This window comes from Eulemur rufifrons, chromosome 7, assembly GCF_041146395.1.
Source record: "Eulemur rufifrons isolate Redbay chromosome 7, OSU_ERuf_1, whole genome shotgun sequence".
NCBI classification, from domain to species: Eukaryota; Metazoa; Chordata; class Mammalia; order Primates; family Lemuridae; genus Eulemur; species Eulemur rufifrons.
This window is the reverse complement of record NC_090989.1, coordinates 43,792,456-43,808,129: the sequence shown is the minus strand read 5'-3', so window position 1 is coordinate 43,808,129 and position 15,674 is coordinate 43,792,456. Positions and strand designations below refer to the sequence as shown.

Here is a 15,674-nt window from a genome sequence, read left to right as displayed (position 1 = left end):
TTATGAGGTTCAGTTGCTTTGCAATCATAGACTTCTGACACTCCTTTTCTCCATAATGTCAGACCTCTCCTATAATTTATGTATCTACCTTGAAGCTGCTTTATTTCCTGTTCCCCCATCTCACGCCCCCAAAACAAGACCCATAATTATAGTTCAATCGCAGGCTACAGACTGACAATCTCAGTATGGCTGATGTGTCTAAGCTGTCTACCATATACCTGTCATGAGTGGCTGCTCTCTTCTCCCCAGAGTCCTCCATCCACTCACACTCTTCCCATTCTGAATGTTTGTGACCCACCTCAAAAGAATCAACACCCTGAATATTTTGCTGTGATGTGAACCCAAAACAGTATTACAGCTGCTTTCTACAATGGAGCATTCATTCACGTATCATTTGACAAACTGTTCGAAGCAAAGGTCACTGGAGACCCAAGATTGTGCCTTCCCAGAGCTCCCCAGACACTGACCTCGGCTGACCTCACCTCCAGGTCAAATCCTTCCTCCTCTGTACATTCTTCCAGACATAGATAAACAGACAATACACATGAGTTTAAAAACACACGCACACATATACAAATAAACGTATGCCCAAGTGATACTTTCAAAAAGTAAATTCATCATTTCAACTCCTTTCTATGGCCTACCAAATCTAGCCCCAGCTCCCTGCCCCATGTCACAGATATCCACTCTTCCTTCCACTCTGTGTCTCTGTCCACATTGGCATCTGTGCCACACAAGCCTGCCCTTGGACCTTTGAAGTGGATGTTCCCTCTGCCTGGAAAGTTCCTTCCTCGGGCTTGTCCATGCCTCACTCTCAGATATCATCCAGGTCATCGTTCAAATGTTATCCAACAAAGAGGCCTTTCATGACCACCCTGTCTATACCTTACCCTAGACTCACCACTTCCATTGTGCTCCCTTCACTCACCCTGTTTTATTTTTACTTCAAAGCACATTGTATGTTAATTTATATCATTTATTTTCTGCCTTCCCACATTAGAATACAGGCTCTAAGTAAGCAGAGCTTGTATTTGGCCATTTAGATATTCAAACCAATTCAGAAAAGTGATGATACAATTAAGATTTTTCTAAGAATTAAGTTTTACATTATTTTTTATAATTTGTATATGTATGATTGTTGAAAATGTTAAAGCACTATTAAGTGAAAAAATTCCAGTTTCAAAATCATAAAGAGAACTTTTACTTTTTGTAAAAATATTTACACGTGTAGACATGAGCATAGACACACAGGAAACGATGTGAAACAATGGTACATGTCTCTGAGTGGGCAGGGTCATGAGTGTGCTTTTTCTTTGTGATTCTCTTATAATTTCACACCTGTTTTACAAAAGCATGTACTGCTATCAAAAAGACAAAAAAGTACAAAGCAGCATAGCTGATTAAAAAGAAAGCAAACACAAGTCAGTGCAAAAAATGCAAGCAATGCATTTCAATAACAAAATACTATTACCACAAATTTTACATAATGGTAACTTCTTTGTATCACAATATATACAACATTGTCAAATAAGATTCTGTTTTGCCTACTTAGAGAACAAGGAAACAGAATTATTACAGTTCACATTTTCAGCTTTGATTAATAAATAGAAGAATGTCACTCTTCCAGCCCAGGCATGCTCCTTGTTGCTTTAATAAGCAAGACAATAAAAGGCAAGAATTTACATCTCACTTAACCTGTCTCCAGTTATTAAAACACAAAATTCAAAATATTTCATTCCTTATCATAGGAATCATGGTAGTTATAAGGAAATTATCATCTGTCACTGAGGTAGTATCCACTTTTTGTATAAATTTTAACACAAGGAGTAAAGCAGAAATGTCTAACAAATCTTCTAGAAATTACATGAAACTAATCTTGTGAAAGTGCTTAAATACCATTTTTATGTCATTTTTAGCACTGCCATTTGTGCTGCTTGTCATAAAGAACACAAAAAAGATATGCTTTCACTCTTTTTTATAAATATGTTGGGGGCCATCTTCAAACTGCCTATCACAGTGAGTTATATTTCTGTTCCAACAACTTATTTGAAATTAGCACTTAAGGCATAATATTTGATCTTATAATTATGTACGTGCTATGGTTTGGATGTTTGCCCCCTCCAAACCACATGTTGAAATGCAACTCCCAATTTTAGAGGATCATGAGAGTGGGCCCCCCCATAAATAGATCAATGTCCTCCCTGGGGCAGGGGTGAGTTTTCACTGTATTAGTTCCTTGAGGGTTGGTTGTTAAAAAGAGCCTGGCACCTCCACTCCTCGTTTCTTTCCTTGCCTGTGATCCCTCCACATGCCAACTCCCCTTTGCCTTCCACGAATGGAAGCAGCGTGAGGCCCTCATCCGATGGAGATGTCCAATCTTAACTTTCCAGCCATCAGAATCGTAAGCCTAATAAACCCTTTTTCTTTATAAATTAGCCTCCCGCATTCCTTTATAGCAACACAAAACAGAATAAGACAGTAAGAAACCTCTGTTTTGTAATCTTTTAGCAATTGTTTCCTAATAGCCACTGTTGAGAGATTACGTGAAAGGGTTCAATTTATACTCAAAGAGTAAAAAGTTTGGCAATAATGATATTTGGATAAATTTTCTAGCTGCTTCTGGAAAAGCAAGAGAGATCAACATGTTTAACTCTGTTCCATTGAAAAGTCTCACTAAAATGACAATAAAGCAATAAATAGGATATAAGCCACTATGTAACAAGAGGAAGGGTAAAAGCACTAGTGAGATAGATTTTTGAAGGACAGAAAAGTAAGCAGAAGAATGATCTAAAATAGATAAAACTTTTATCATTTCTTTGTGTTGGGAACATTTCAAATCTTCTAGTTATTTTGAAATATACAATATACTATTTTTAACTATAATGACCCTACTATCCCATCGAACACAAAGTAATGGAGATTGTAAATACCTTGATTTGAGCATTACATGTTGTATGCACGCAACAAAATATCACATGTAAAAAATATGTACAATTATGTATGTATTCCAGCAAAACATCAATTAAAAATTTTAAACATAGATAAAACCCAGAAACCAATACCCCAAAATATGGTGCTTTGACATGTTGAACTAAAGCAGCAGCCTAAAGATCTCTCTGACCTTCCCTCTCTCCAAACCTGTGTCTCTCAAAGCACAGAATGAAGTTGTTCTCTTAAGTGCACTTATTTGCCTAAAGGACCTGCCAAAGAAGAAAACAATTATCTCTGGGCCCTTTCTTCAGTCTTCATTAGCTGAACTCATTCATATTGCAGGAAGAAAGACTGAAGTCTGTCAACACACCTGGACAGACTTTTGTCACAAATCACCGTCTACCCTGCAGGCCCAACAGCCATTGTCCCAGGCCACTGTAGTTCTTAAAGCCCAGGGAATTCCCCTAAACATCATTTACTAAATCATACACATCCCTCCATCTCCCTTTCCGCTAAGAAGTAGAGTACATAAACATCTACACCCCTCTGAGATAACAGGTAATCACTCTGCTTTTCCCCCAGGTACACTAATAAATTAGTATGTCATTTCTCCCAATTAATCTTCCTTATGTCATTTGATATTTCAGCAAACCTACAGAGGGCAAAGGGGAAGTTTTCCCTTGCCCACTACATATGCATGTAACAAAATATCACATGTACTCCATAAATATGTACAATTATTTGGATTAATAAAAAATGTTTTAAAAAAGAATAGATCAAACTGCAATGTAAATCGAGGCAGAAGAGGAAACTATCATTTCAGTGTATACTGACACAATTCCAGAAAAATCTCAGACTTGGAGGCCCAAGTAGGTGATGAGTAACATGGCTGGAAATAGGGACTAGTAGAACGTCTGTTAACCTCCACCCCAACTCATACCCCCAAATTACATAGACATTTGGCAGGAGACTGGAAATTTTTTTTAAAAGAAAAGTCTTCAGGCTCCAGAATACCAAGAATAATAGAAGTATACAAAGCACAAACCCCACAAACAGGGAACTTTAGCAAAACTCACCATCATAAATGGTAAACCGTAAGTCTCTCAGATGAAAGAGCCTGCCAATTTCTCAGCAAAATGAATAATAAAGGACTAGGTATGGTTTATTACTGTGCATTTGTAGAGCTTGGATTAAAATGTGATTTCAAGATTTTCCAAATTCACAAAGATAATAAATGAATCACAAAAACAGGTCCAGAAATCAGATTGGCATCAAATTTCTCAAACACACAGAATGAAAAAGAATGTCTCCAGAACCCTGACAAATAATTTGATCCTATAAATTTATACCCAAGCTATCATTTAAAAGTATCATTTAAAAGTATCATTTTCAGAAATGCAAAGACTGAAAAAAATTTATCTCATATGCACTCTTTCTTGTTGGATATACAAAAAAGGGGAGTTAACCAAGAAAGAGGAATACATGAAATCTGAAAATAGGGGCTCTAATATACAAATTAAAGGCAGACCCAGAGGTCAACAGAAAGGTCTCAGAGGGCATAGGAGTAAACAGATGTGATTTAATGGTGTGGAAAAAAGCATTGAGTTTTATAAATATGTTTTTGCATCCTAAAAGTAGCAGAAATAAAGAAATGAAAAACAAGGTAATTTATTCCCCCCAAAACACAGAAGATCATGCAAAGAAATGTAATCACAGTATAGTACTTGGCTTAGCAGAAAACAATATCCAAATGTAATAAAAATCTAAAGACTGATTTTTGATTTAATGCTAAAATTATAACAGCTATTTTGCCTGGATGAGTGAAGGGATGTAGAAGGGTATAAAATAGCTAAGTGCTCATCTACCATAACTAGAAGTCAGTACATATTGTGTAAAGTTTACAAATCAAGAAAGAACAGTAAAACATTATTTAGATACATGTACAGAAATAACAGAAGAAACAGTTTAAATGAGATTAAAATTTCCCCTAAGAAAAATGCTCAAGATTGGGCTCACACCTGTTAAATACCCCTATAGTCCCCTGAATGTCCCCTTGGCACTTATTTTAAGAGAGGAAGAAATGCTTGTGTGACGTCGTCTTCCCTACAAAACTGCATGAGTGCTTTGAGGCTAAGATCATGTTGTACCTTGTTCACTGCTGGATTTTTGAAAGCCTAGCACAGTGCCTGGCACAAGTGGTACTAAATTCTTGCTAAACACAGGTGAAGCTTTCAAATCAAATGACAAAAATGTTAGGAGCACATGGAGGAATTAACTAACACATTTTCACATGTCACTTTTCCAATAAAACATAAGGTCTTCTTAATCTGTAAGGTATATTAATTTTTTTTTTTTTTTTTTTGAGACAGAGTCTCGCTTTGTTGCCCTGGCTAGAGTGAGTGCCGTGGCGTCAGCCTAGCTCACAGCAACCTCAAACTCCTGGGCTTAAACAATCCTACTGCCTCAGCCTCTCGAGTAGCTGGGACTACAGGCATGTGCCACCATGCCCAGCTAATTTTTTCTATATATGTAGTTTAGTTGGCCAGATAATTTCTTTCTATTCTTAGTAGAGACGGGGTCTCGCTCTTGGTCGGGCTGGTCTCGAACTCCTGACCTTGAGCGATCCACCCACCTCGGCCTCCCAGAGTGCTAGGATTACAGGTGTGAGCCACCACGCCCGGCCTAGGTATATTAATTTTGTACAAACCTTATACCCCACAGAGTTTTGGCAGGTATGCTAAAGCTGGAAGAGACCTTAGAGATGAGCACCAACTCCCTCACCTTATAACTAAAGATTCTGAGAAGGTTAATGACCTGTCCAGAGTCACACAGCAGGTCAAGGTGGATGATAAGTGACCTTATAAAAATGAGTTTAGTTGATAATTTTGTGGCTTTAACTGCTAACTCCACCCAATTTCACATTACAGATTAATAATATGTAAGCCTCACTCATACGTAGGAAATGTCAAAATATCAAATCACTTTTTATTATAAATACTACTTCTATCTATTTATTAAGCTTTATTCAGAACTTTTCTCACTTGAACAAGCTAATGTAGTCCATTCTCTCTTCAAAAAACTTTTGCCAACTTGGGATAATAAATTCTCGTTTTTTTCTTTTAGACACAGATATTTACCATATCTTAATCCAATTTTTTCTTAATTTTGAAAATAGGTATTTCACATTTTTTAAGTACAAAAAGTATGAAATGAAGAGTCTCCCTCCTGCTCCTCATCCCTTCACTCAGTCCCCACCCCCCCAAAACAGGTAATACTAATAACAGATTTCATACCCCCTTTATATACAAATGGGGACGTACTGTACACAATGGTTTGTACCTTGCTTTTTTTTTTACTTAATGTATTTTGGAGATATTTCCTTATCAGTACATAAAAAGCATTCTCATTGTTTTTGACAGCTACATAATTTACATTACATGGATATACTATGATTTCTCAATTAGTCCACAATTAATGGGATTCTACTCTATTTTTCATCTTTTGCCATTAAAACAATGCTGCAATGACTAACCTTGCATAGGCAACTTTTGGCCTGTTTGCAAATTGCATGTGTCGGATGGAATTCCCAGAAAGGAAATGCTGAATGTGTGAATCTGTAATATTAACGCAACTTGTCAGATTTCCCTCCAAAGTGGCATATCAACTTACATTCCCACCAGTAATGTATGACAGTTCCAGTTTTCCCAAGTCAAACTGGAGTTTTGCTTATCAAATAGGTAGAATATAGTACCTTGTTATAGTTTTAATTTGAATCTCTCTTTGGAAGGAGATTCACCCTTTTATGTATTCAAATATAAATTTATAATTTGTATAAATGTATATATACATTCCTTTTCTTCTCTCTATTGTCAGGACTACAAATTCTTGGTTGCACACAGCACTGACCCAGTCAGTCTGGGCAGACATCCAGCTGCATGCCATTGTCTTTTATTCCCATTCAAAACCATTTTCTAAGGCCAGCCTTCTCTTATGGGTCTTCCCAAGTTAAGCAGAAGAAACTGTCATATAATGCTGTAGGCTCTGAATTCAGGAAGGAAAATTTCACTCAACAGATGCTATGAGACTTCTGATTAGCTACTGAATCTCCCAAAGCCTCAAATTATGTATCTGTGAAATGGAGTAAAGAGAGCTCTCTCATAAGTGTGCCCTGAGGATTAAGTAAATTTATATATTTAAAGTCCCAAGCACAGGGCTTGGATCTGAGTAGGGCCTCAATAATCGGTGTTTCAGTTTTGTCATCACTAATCTGTCAAGGAAAAAGGAAAACAAAACACAACAACACGTGACTAAGCAAACAGTTGTTTCAGTGTTTTAGGATATTTCCAATTAAATACTTCCATGAATTAAACGTTGAGGGATAGTCTTGCTGGAGTTGTACCATTACTTGGTTATTCACAACTGCCAAATAAATATTAAGAATGAATTATTTCTGTTTGTAAAACTTCAACTTGTTCACTATCAACATCAAGACATTTTGTGTGAGGATCAGTACTCATTTGGAATGTCGATTGCTGAAAGGATGCCCTCTTCTGCCTCCAACTAGGACTTGCCAAGCCTGCTGGGGTCAGGGAGGAGCAAGAGGAATTGAGGGAAAATACTTCCCTTCACCTTGCTGGTACAGCTACTATCACACCTCCCCCACGAGGCTGGCTTGGCCAAGAATGCTAACCAAATTATGTTCAGAAAAAAGTTAATAATATGAGAAGATATTTGGCAGCCCAATAAAAGTTCTGATACAATGTATGACATTCATAAAACATTGTGTTCTGAGCCAAACAAGTCACACATTCCAAAAACATGTTTGGCTTAACCTGAGCTCATATTAAGAATAGAGACATACATATTTATCTCCTGCATTAATTTACGAAATCTTTGAGAGCACTTCTTGTCATTTACTCATCTTTCTTTACTCATTGCTTAGCACTTTGGACACATAGCAGCTACTTGATTTATGGATTGAACAGATTCAAAATAAGTATTACTTCTTTAACTTTTATTTCATGCTGAGTCTCCCTTTTCAGAATATAGCCTGGATTATTTTCCTTAGTTTAAATTTACATCAACCTACATTTTCTTGTTACCATAGTTTTATTTTGCATTTCTGGTATATCTGGGCTTCAGATATACCATCATCAGAACTCTGGGTAGGAAATGAAATATTTTGCCTTGAAGGGAATATTATTTTCCTCTTACTTTACAAAATTTGCTATTATCTTTTTTACATATTTTCCACTGTGATGAATAAAAATCCTAAAAAATGTCATTATTATCTATAATGTTACATTGTATACAATGTTATTGTAACTTTTCAATAAAGTTTGAATTCCTGATGACATAAATTTATTGCAGGACAATCTGTGGTACACTTGTAATTCTAACATATTCAGAGTGTACAGTTTTGAGTCAATTTCCAAGGAATGTACACAGCAAGAAACAGAATCCCCAAATTACCCATCTGGTAGACACCCTGTTAAACCTAAGAGATGGAAATCACTCAAAAAAGGTAGGTTTTTGACATCTTAAAACAGTTAATATTTCTACTCTGCCAACAAGAGTAGGTTCTTGTTTGAGTTAACCTGGGAACCCAAAATTTTGACAAAATATACACCCGTGAGGACTTCCAGAATTTGCCAGTTATCTTTACTATTGCAAGTATGAAATGCCGGTGTGGCACAGGAGTCTCCTATTCAATAAACTAATTACCAATTATCTTCAATAGTGTTTCAAATCAGTAAAAATACAATCACCATGAAAATTCAAATAAAGCTCCCTTTCCTCACATAACTGATGCAATAGTCAACATTGATAGTTTAACCTGAAGGCCAACAGCTCTCATGCTTGCCGTCAGAGGCACTATTGACAGTTTTTAAGAGAGTACCTCCTACACTACAGCCCATTAGCACCCTGGCCCCAACCTCTCAACATTTCCAGCCATGGTGACAAGCAAAAACAACCTCCCATGTTTCTAAATGCCCACTTAGAGGGGAGTGTGCTACCCCTAGCTGAAAGTCACTATTAAGAGCTTTAACATTTCAATCAACAAACACATATTCACTCCTCATCTGAATTAGGTAAAACAGGACACAAAGATGAATAATACCCAGCCCCGGACCTTGGGTCTGGTGATCTTGTCTTACCTTCTTTCCATCAGTGACACTATATTGGGTCACTCTAAGTAACAGCCTAAAGAAAGATACCTGAAATGTGCCACACTGTCATCCATTCTGGAACAAAGTAAGGAACGGTCCCGTTGACTTACATGTTCAAAAGTGTTTTGAAGGATGAGAGTTCAGAAGAGTGGTAGACAGGATGGTGTGGAAAAAAATAACCAGAGCTTTGGAGGCAGTTAGAGACCTAGGTTCAAACCTCATCCCTGAAACTTACTTCTCTCATGATTTGGGGTAAATCATTCTCCATTGGGAGTGGTGCCATTCTCTCCCCCGCCCACCTGGGTGGAGGTATTTTAAATTATCCCAATGACCAGAGGATGCTACTGGCAATTAGTGGGTGAGGTCATGGGCAAATGTCTTGCAATGGACGAAACAGTCCAGTTCAAAGAACTGTTCCACCCAAAATGCCTACAGCATCCAACACTAAGCATTCTCCCACCCTCAGTTTTCTGAGTTGTCAGATGGTGATAACTGTACCAACCTCTCAAGCTGAGTGTGAAGTTTAAATAAAATGCTGCAAGTAAAAGTACCCAGCCCAGGAGTAAGTGCACATTCAGTTCTTGATAAATGCTGTTCTTACCTTACTATCTCCCTTCTGAGGAGTTATAAACATTGCACAGAGTTCATTTTAAACAGGTCCATCATGCATGATACAGCAAAGAAATGAAGTTGAGCAATCACTGTCTCAAAGCAGATAAAATAAGAAGGCAAATATCCCTTCAAGTTTCACATTTCAGCAGTATCTGTTTAACAGGCTTTTGCAAAAACTCTCTGAACTTTAAATCAACAGCCATTCTGTCTAAAGACTCAGCTCCAACCTAACTTTCTTACTGCCTCTTTCACTGTCCCACTAATGTATATAGCTCCTAACAGATCACAGGCCCCTGTAGGCCTTTGCTCAGCCTAGAATACCTGTTTACTACTCCAATCTTCCTGGATAAGTTCTCTACATATAGAGACATCACCAATTCCTTGAAGGCCCAGTTAAATCACCTGTACCATGAAGCCCTCCCTGGCGGGGAGCCATCACTTCTAATGAATCCATGCCTGTGTGCTCATAAACTAGGCTTAACATTGCAGCAATGATTCTCCGGGAGGTCTCGAGTATCCTATGAAAACTTCAATTGCAGTTTTTGTTTCTACATTATCCAAAATAAATATAAGCACTTCCTGGAACTGGTCAACAACCCAAGATATGAATGCTATCAAGTAATTTGAGTGCCCACACTTGAGTGTGAATATACAACAGTGTTGATGCTAACAGGACTTTGTTAATTATGGAAGGTTAAGGAGATCAGAACAGCAGCAAACTCAATATATCAATGATGTGTTCACACCAAGTGAAGCTCATATAACTCACAACACACCATAAAAATAAAGGTTTTCCTGTAGTTCAAAATAGGGAAATATTGGAAGACCTGTATCATGAGGCAGAGTAGTGCAGTCTTGGCACTCCCCAAAGACCTGGTGTTTGGCCCAGTTGGTACCATACACATTTTGTGAGCAGCCAAAACACAATTGTCAGGATAATGTTGAAAATTCAACTTTTGTTGGTCTCTCAATTATGTTTGTTTCATTTTTAATTCTGTCCTTCACCTGTTAAGGAATTCTGTTCTTAAGGAACTTATGTCCCATTTTGTATTTGTACATGTGTAAGTTACATAATAAAATTCATGTAAATCAACACTGAGAGTGCAGAAAAGGAGACTGCACAGCACACGTTTGAGGGAATGCATTTCGAGTACACTGAAAAACCAGAATGCTGACAGTAATCACCGTGTGTTCAGAGCTGCAGGCACAGTGCAGGACTTGATATATGTTCACTGAGTAAAAAGTAGCTATGTGACTTTAGGCAAGTTTCTTTAACACTGATATTTTTACAGCAAAATGGGGACATTGATAATATAGGTTTGTCAATAACATTACTAAAGGTACTTTGTAAAGTGTCAGACACATGATAGGTGCCAGTAGTACTGTTTTCAAGTGGTCTTCTCAGTTTCTCACAGCTCCTTGAGAGAAAGGACCCCTTTTTTCACTCATCTTTACAATCCTACCACACCAAGCCCGTCTGGCTGCTGAACTGACTCCTCTGAATCTAGAACCACCACCACCACAAAAGGTAAATCTGGCTCTCATTAAGGCTTAAAGTTTTTACTGCCACAGAGAGAAACAGCCAAAATACCCTTTCATTTTGAAATAAGATCACAGTGACAAATTGCAATTCTGTTTCCAATCTTGTTAACACCAGAGTATAGTGTTACTGGGACATTCGGTACTATTAAGCGTTTCCATTTGTTTCATTAAACTTTCAATAAAGGCTTTGTGTTTGTTTATACCCTTGAAATGAAAGATTTAAGCTCATTTAAAACAGTAAAACACCCACACAAAGGATTTCTGCTATCCCCTTAACATCTGGCAAGCTCCAAAAAAGATGAAGACAAAATTAGTGTTCATATAAGCATAACTAAAATTTTTATTGTGAAAAAGTCACAGTCAGTGCCTATCTGGATATGATGAGAATAGAGAAGTGATAGGTAAACAAGGAACTAGCGGCTAGAGTGGTCAGCTCCAGTCAGAAAAGAAATCAGAAATGAGAAGTGCCTTAAAAAGCCAAAATAGGGCAAGGAGGCAGGCACGATTTCAGGACAATACTGACATGAGCCTGAAATTGGCTTGCTTCCTCCATTCTAACACTGATTCTCAAGTTACCAACTTTTGCTGAGTCTACTTGGAATTTCTTTCAGACTGCTTTCATATTATACAAGATTGTTAGTGTTCCAATGATGGCAGGCATCTCAAGCTGTCTGTCCACACCAGCAGAACTATATCTGACATCCTGCTTGAGACCTGTCAGACTTCAAAACTATTTTTAACCACTGTGTTAACTTTGAATTTTAAACTTTCAACAGTCAGGGCAATAATAGCTGAAACATGCCAGGAGAATAACCAGTTAATTATAGTAAGAGCTTTCTTGGAAAGATATGGTTATCTTAACAGATGGTCATAATGGAAATTATTTCACAAGTAGGGAAACTGAGGAACACACACGGGATTAAAATCACACCACAAACCTGAAGAGTGATGGAACTAACAGTCACAGTTCCGTTTCCCATCGTTTTTTCTTTGAAGCCCAACATGAAATCTTAAGTCTGAAGTAAACACTGCTTTCTGGACTGTATCTTTCCCATGACAGGTAACACACCCTTCCAGTGCAATTTGAGGAGGAGGGAGTGTAAGCCTTTCTTCTCGTCAAAAATTTAAGACAGCGAGTTGCATTTCATTTAACCCCTCTATCTCCTTCGGGATGGATGAAAAGACTCAAGAACAGGCATTTTAATGAGACACATCTAAAAAAAAAATCGATTTGGGGACTTGTAGAGGTGAAGGAAGGAGAAAGGGCACCTCTTGGTTACTGAAACCAAGACAGCTGGAATTCTCCTTTCTGAGGACTTGGGGACTTGGGGCTTATGTCTCTGAAGAGAGATGGAAAAGAATGAGGGTGTCATACTTAAAAGTCCAGTCCCTGGTACCTAAAATTAGCGAGGATTTTATAGCCTGATGAAGTTTTGGGAACTCATTATCACACTTCTTTTTAAAAAATCATTTTGAGAAACTCTCAATCACAAGGCAAAATACCAGCTGAGGAGGTGACGCCCCAAACTTGACCGTCGCCACTGTCGCCCCGATCCTCTCCCACACCAGTGCGTGTGGGATCGCGCCCTCGGTTCCGCTCGGCTCACAAGTGTTTCCCATTACTGCCGGCAGGACGCCGGGAACGGCCTTCGCACACAACTTGGAGAGCCGAGCGAGTGTGGAACGGAACCGAATCACGTCCGGGGAGGGGAGGCGGGAGCGCGGCTGGGCTCCGCGGAACGCGCCGGGCCGCCGGGCTAGAACTTTGCCCAGACTTAACCAACCACGGAAAGCGGAGCGATGCGGCACTGGGGACTGGGCGAGGAGGAGGAAACTTTAGCAATGGAGGCAGGAGAACAGAAAGTGGCGAGCGAACTGCAGCCTGGCCCGAGAGCCCCGGTCCCACGAGTCTGCGCAGGCCCCCGACGCTCCCCGCGACTCCCACCTGGCAGCGTCCCGGCCGGGAGCGGGAGGCTGGCTCGTCCCCGGCTTTTCCTCCTCTTCCTCTTCCTTGTCCCGGGAAGGGCTTCGGGGAGCGAAGAACCGGGAGAAGCTGTGCCAGGGGGCGCTGCCCCTCCTCCGGCCGCCGGACATCTCCCGGCGCGGCAGGGGCAGTCCGCGGGAAACGGACTAGGTGGTGCCCGGTGTCCGGAGCCCGGCCGGGCGCCGCGGGACCCGGCGAAGGCAGGACTGACACGGCGCGAGCCGCCAGCTCGGCTCAGTCCATCCCGGGCGGGAGAGGCGCGGGCGCGACGCGCTCCCCGCGCGGCTTTTCCTCGCGCCGCGGTGGCTGCTCCTCCTCCCGCCCTCGCCCGGCGCGGCCCGCCCCGCCCCCGGGAGGAGCCAGCGGCCGCGGCGCCGCCCCCAGCCGGGCGCAGCCGCCACCGCCGCGGAGGGCGTGCGGGGGTCCCCGCTGGAGACGCGGGCGGGAGAGCGAAGGAAGCCCCTCTGTGGGCGCGACACGGGGCTCCCGGCTTCCCGCTCAAAAGAGTTCAGCCTGTTTGGCTTTTGCGTCCAAGTACTTTGTGTTACTAATGTATTTTCTATCTTAAAGCACAGAAAAAGTTTTTCGAACTTTTGAAAGAGGTTTCCAACTAAAGTTTGTGAAAACACCTGGTAAGCTGCGGTGCTTTTGAGCCGACAAACAGCCGCTCCAGAGGGCTTTAACCAGGAGTGCGAAGGAGGTGTTTACCCCAGGTCCGGGACTCAGAGCTGAGGGGTGGGGGCGGTACCTGTCAAGCGGTCACCAATCGCGTCTTGTTCTGCTGGTTTACTGTGGAGTAAGTTTTCCTAACCCAGATGTGCTCTAAACTTCTCACACTCTATAGTACAGACTACTCAAACTCTTCCAAAAACGACACCGATGGAAAACAAGTATGATTCAACCTCGTAAATGCTGAAAGATATTTTGTAGTCATTACACAGACATCATTGAAATATGGAAACCAAAAGGTCCTTAAGACTTGCTTTAAAAATAAATGTCTAAATAAAATAGTATGGATTGTCTTCGTCGTTTATACCCTAGCAACTAGTACAGAAAACATTGAGAGAGGCCCATTCACACAGGTGTTTTGTTTTTGTTTAAAGCCGAGCTGCCCCCAGTGTAGAAATCAAGGAAGTAATATGGCTAAATATTTCACTAAAACGTTTTACTAAAAATGTTATACAAGTAGGTGAGCTAAAAAGGAAACATCCACAGCAGAGGGGAACCTTGGCGTGATCTCCCTTCTGGCTTTGGGATGATGGAGGGGAAGGTTGCTCAGGAGTGGATTGTGCATTTCTAAGCCCAGGTCCTTTCAGCACCAGCTGGTGACTGTTGAGCCTCCCTGCCACCCCAGGTCGCCTCCTACAAGCCCTCCAGCTCCTACTAATTGCAACAGACCCAAGGCACTCACTCTAATTTGTTCTGGCTGGGTTTAACCCATCAAAGTTCAATCAGCTCAGTTTTCTTCAGTTGCATTTATCTCAGACAATTCCTCAAGACTAACCCTTTTTTACTTGTTTCCAAATCTTTCCTATTTGTCTGTGTGTCTGCAAAAATAGGAAAAAGGTAGGATAATACACTAGAATGAGAAAGTAAAGTTCCCAATTCTTGCTTTATTATGTTAGGAGAGAATCTCCAGTAAAGGCCCATTTACCAGAAAGCCCAAAGAGATTTGAAAGCAAAGAGCATGAAGCAAACTGTTCCCTCTAGCTAGGAGGCCCAGAGAATAATTAATCTCCCCCAAACATTGTTAAATGACTACTAGATTTTTCCCCCCACTTGTATAATACTATGACCAAAGCAGGCCTCAATGCCTACCCCGACGGTACATTGTTCAGGAAGTCTTTCTGGGGATAAAAGTGGGTAAGAGCAAGATTTATTAATGAATTATGGTTTTAACCAATATTCTTTCTCTAAAAGTAGCTTTCAAGGAAAATGTTGTGATAGTCCACATATTTCTCCAATAACCCCTTTCCTCAGTAAGTGAGGAGGCATCAGGATGTAACATCACAATATATAAAGTTCTTAATCTTCAAGTTTTTTACAGTGTTGTAGACATGATGCTAATGTTAATGCAGGTAGAATCCCTTCTATTGATGGACAGCTTGCAAAGGTACAAGATAATGTAATGTTATTAGAGGCCCTTAAAGTGAACAGTGGAGCAATACAGACCCATCATACATATTTTCTCAAGAGCAACTACTTCATGAAAGAAACAAACAAATATCTAACAATACTCTGATCTCCACTCTGTGGCAGAACAAAGCACTGCTGGAAAGAATTTTCAATACAAATAGCACCATTTCCCCATTAAGACAAACTTTGTCTGTTAGCTTAAAGTTAGCCTAAAGACATAAAACAATGACCCTTAAATTTTCCTTCATTTGCTTTCCCAATATTTATCAGTTTTTTAGATGTCCTACATTCTTAAAATC

At 40.1% G+C, this 15,674-nt stretch overlaps 1 protein-coding gene across 1 annotated transcript in view; it reads right to left on the bottom strand.

Annotated features, from left to right (window-relative positions):
• The window catches only part of CRYBG3 (crystallin beta-gamma domain containing 3), a 104,671-nt gene extending 91,322 nt beyond the window's left edge, over positions 1-13,349 (bottom strand). Inside the window, exon 1 of the mRNA XM_069472475.1 lies at positions 13,201-13,349. Coding sequence (XP_069328576.1) covers positions 13,201-13,349 — 149 coding nt within the window. The remainder of the gene's footprint in view (positions 1-13,200) is intronic.
• Positions 13,350-15,674: the final 2,325 nt, after the last annotated feature.